The sequence below is a fragment of the Vombatus ursinus genome, unplaced genomic scaffold (assembly GCF_900497805.2).
Source record: "Vombatus ursinus unplaced genomic scaffold, bare-nosed wombat genome assembly UNPS02014798.1, whole genome shotgun sequence".
Taxonomy (NCBI): domain Eukaryota; kingdom Metazoa; phylum Chordata; class Mammalia; order Diprotodontia; family Vombatidae; genus Vombatus; species Vombatus ursinus.
This window is the reverse complement of record NW_020954576.1, coordinates 54862595-54866555: the sequence shown is the minus strand read 5'-3', so window position 1 is coordinate 54866555 and position 3961 is coordinate 54862595. Positions and strand designations below refer to the sequence as shown.

At 48.1% G+C, this 3961-nt stretch overlaps 1 protein-coding gene across 1 annotated transcript in view; it reads left to right on the top strand.

Annotated features, from left to right (window-relative positions):
- Positions 1 to 3961, top strand: part of LOC114050229 (E3 ubiquitin-protein ligase DCST1-like) — a 15423-nt gene that overhangs the window by 1347 nt on the left and 10115 nt on the right. Inside the window, 4 exon segments of the mRNA XM_027871876.1 lie at positions 1141 to 1269; positions 1987 to 2126; positions 3119 to 3329; positions 3607 to 3750. Coding sequence (XP_027727677.1) covers positions 1141 to 1269; positions 1987 to 2126; positions 3119 to 3329; positions 3607 to 3750 — 624 coding nt within the window.

The following is a 3961-nucleotide window of genomic DNA, read 5'->3' as shown; positions in this document are numbered from 1 at the left end:
GTAGTAGTAGTAGTAGTAGTAGTAGTAGTAGTAGTAGTAGTAGTAGTGGTAGTAGTAGTATGGATGACAGAATCATAGGAGGGCAGATGAGTGAGTTGCAGTTAGTAGGAGGAGGAGGAGGAGAAGGGGGAGGAGTAATAGTAACAACATTTGCAAAGCACTTTACATATGTTAATTTATTTGATTCTCAAAACAATCTTGCTAGGTTGTTGTTGTTCAGTCATTTTCAGTTATGTCTGACTCTTTATGACACCATTTGGGGCTTTCTTGGCAAAGATACCGGAGTGTTTTGCAATTTCCTCCTTTAGCTCCTTTTACAGATGAGGAAACTGAGGCAAACAGAGTTAAGTGACTTGCCCAGGGTCACACAGCCGGTAAGTTTCTGAGGCTTGAAAACTCAGGTGTCCCTGTCTGAAAACCAGCCCTGTATACACTGAGGCACCTCCAGGGTGGGGGTAGGGGGTGAGAGGCAGCAATGCTGAGGGAAAGGTTCTTAGGGAGTGGGAATGGAGAGCAGTTTTGTCAACAATGGACCAGCAGGGAAGAGAAGAGGAGTAGGTGTTCCCTGGGAAGACAGAATACAGAAATGAATGGATGAGGTCTAGATTCTCCCACCTGGGAAAGAGAATCTGAATTGGAGCTCCTAATGGAGAAGAATCTCATGGATCAGAGAAATGTGTGACTAGAAGAAGATACATTTAGGGTGGATTCCACGTGGAGAAATTACCAGAGGATATGGACAAGAGGCCTGCACGGGATGGATCTGATCTGTACTATCAGAGGGAGTGTCCACATCCATGAGTTTGTGGATCCATTGATTATTCACTGAGCAACACCTTTGTACCTAGAACTGTGCTCAACATTATAGGAGGTATAGAAAACACCTCCATATCTTCCAGGACCAGCCAGACGTCCCCTGGGACACAACAAGAGAGGACTGAGGACTGACATAACTTCAGTGGTAGGTCAGATAAAGGGGAACTCTTAGTGGATTGAAGTAGCCATGGAAGTGTTACTGATGAGACCAGGTACAGAATGACAAAGTCCAGGAGGTGTCATGGCAGGTACAACAGGCCCTGTCTAGTACAGTAGACATTTCTCACCTTCCCTGCCCCCTTCTCTTGTTTACTTTTTGGACAGGCGTAGGGGCCCTGGGCTGGGGCACATCCCCCTATATTCGCTGTGCCAGCCTTCTGCTGATCCCCAAAATGCTGGGCAAAGAGGGAAGACTGTTGGTGCTTGGCTACATACTGGCTGCCATCTATGAGGGTGAGTGCCTGCCAGGCATTGGGATGGGACATGCTGTCAGGTAGAGGGCAGTCACCAGCAGGGACCACCAAGAAAGATGGAATAATAGTTAATAATCAGAGCTGGCATCCATCTAGCTTTCTAAAGTTTGCAAAGAAAAAAATAAAACAAAAGTAATGTTTGCAAAGCACTTTACAAATATTATCATATTTAATCCTCACAACAACCAATTGGTGGGTGTTATTATTAACCCCATCTTACAGATGAAGAAACTGAGGCAAACAAGGTTAAGTGACTTACCCAGGGTGACTCAGCTAGTGTGTTTCTGCCATTTCCTTCTCCAACTCATTTGACAGATGAGGAAACTGAGGCAAACAAGGTTAAGTGATTTACCTAGGGTGACTCAGTTAGCATGTTTCTGAGCAGGATTTGAACATCCAGATTCCAAGTCATGGGCTCTCTCTACTGTACCCCACTCCCAGACATGTGTGAAGACATCAGGATCACAGAATCTTAGATATTAGTTCTGCAAGGCATGTTACAGATCTTCGAGTCCAGACCCTTCATTTTACAAGTGAGGAAAAGGCGAGCATAAGTGATTCACCCAGGGTCACGTGTCTGGCAGGATCTGAAGCATATTGTATCCCAGGGTGCTGAGGTGGGCATCCAGGGGCCAAGGACTTAGCTACCTGAAATAAGAATTCTAGCCTCTCTCCCTTTGCCTCTTTTCCCTTCCAGGGCCTGTGGCCAATCTGCGGCACAACTTGAATGCAGTGGTGGCGTCTCTGGGCTGTACCGTGGAGCTGCAGATCAACCATACCCGCATGGCCTGGAGAGTCTCCACTTCTCCTCTGCGGGCTGTGTTCAAGGACCTGCTGGTCAGGGGACCGTAGGGACAGAGCTGGGAGTAGGGGAAGGGTGGGATATAGGAGGGTTAGGGAGGTTGAGAGATAGGACATTTATAGGTCTGAGGGGTTGTAAAGTTAGGAGATGGGGGATCTGGAGAATTTAAGAGGGGGCTAAGGAATTGAAGGGTTATAGAGTCAGACAGCTAGGTGCTGCAGCGAATAGAGCTTTGGGTCTGGAATCAGAAAGACCTGAGTTCAAATCCAACCTCTAAACACTTACTAGCTGTGTGAAAAGGGAAGGAGGAAAGAACCTCAGAAGTTATCTATTCCAACCTCCTCCCTAAAGCATGAATGCCAATTACATAAGCAAGTCACTTTACCCTGTTTGCCTCAGTTACTTCATCTGCAAAATAAGCTGGAGAAAGAAATGGCAAACCACTCCAATATCTCTGCCAAAAAAAACCAAAACAAAATACCAAAAATAGGAGCAAGAAGAGTGAGACATGACTGAAAATAACTCAATGACAACAAAGAGTTGGGGGTCCTGGGAATCTGGAAACCTGAGGAAATAGGAAGTTAGGGTGTTAGAAATGGAGGGATTTCAGAACTGGAAGAAGATGGGGAAATAGCATAGAAAGGATGTAAGGAGATAGAAAAAGATGAATTTTTTTTTGTTTGGTTGGTTTTTTTGTTTTGTTTTGCGATGGTGGAGCTAGGGGAAAGGAGTGATAGAATCCTACCATTGGAACTTGGGACTGGAATTCTATGGGAGGTTCAGGCCTAAAATGGGGAGGTTGGGGGTCAGGAGGGAGACTAAAAGTTTGGGAACTCCTAGAGGGCTGAGGGCTAGGGGGACAAGTAGCTGAGTCAGGCCCCAAGGGGCCTGGGGGGAGGACATGAAGATTTTTTGTGGGGGGGGTTAGGAGAAGAGGGTGTTTTGGGCCAGGTAGAGCAAGGGTGGGGAGCTTAAAACTCTGAGGACTCCCTTCTTCCGGCCTCACCACCACTTCCCCCACCCCCAGAATAGAAAAGAAGAACTGAAATTTGATACTCAAAATATCTCGAAGTCCTTCGAAGAACTGGATGCCCAGGTGAAGAGTACTAATGGCTATGAACCAGAGGCATCTAGGGAACTAAAGGGCCAGGGCCCTGAGGTCTGGATGGGACTTAAAGGAGTTAAGGCCATCTCCACTCAGAAGATCTATGAAGCCAAGACCAAGCTTCGCTGCAGCTGTGAGTAGGGAGGCCAGAAGGGCACCTAGTTGGGGCCTCTGGCGCTGGTCTGAAAAAGCACATGGAAGGAGATGGGAGGCCTTCGCAGCCTTGGGTGGTGCTGGAGGGTTTGGGGGTTTTCAGTCCATCCTGGGGGAAGTTGTAGGATTGAGGGAGGTGGGAACATGTCACATACATTGTGGGGAGTGGGGGGGTGGGGTCTGGGCTCGTGTTAGAAGCCCTGGGGATCTCTGGAATTTCTCTTCCCTTCTTCACCCCCTTCCACCCCTCCCTCCAGATATCGTGAATGCGGCAATTCGAAGCTGCCATCGGTGGTTTGATCAGAAGCACGCCCGATGCATGCAGACAATCAAAGTCCCACTCTTTAGCCACCTCCTCTGCCTCCCGATGATGTTTAAGTTCTTGTGCAGTATCGCTAAGAGTTAGGACATGGGGTGGTTGGTGCAAAGGGGGAGAGGCCCACAGGGCACGGGACCAGAATGATAAGAGCCAGGAGTGGATTTGTGTGGCCCCTGGAAATGCTATGTGTGTTGGAGGGGGGAGCAGGGGGGGGGGCAAGGAGAGGGTTGTTGAGGGTGAAAAGGGAAGAGGGAAGGGGATCTCAGGAGTCATCTATTCTAACCTCCTACCTG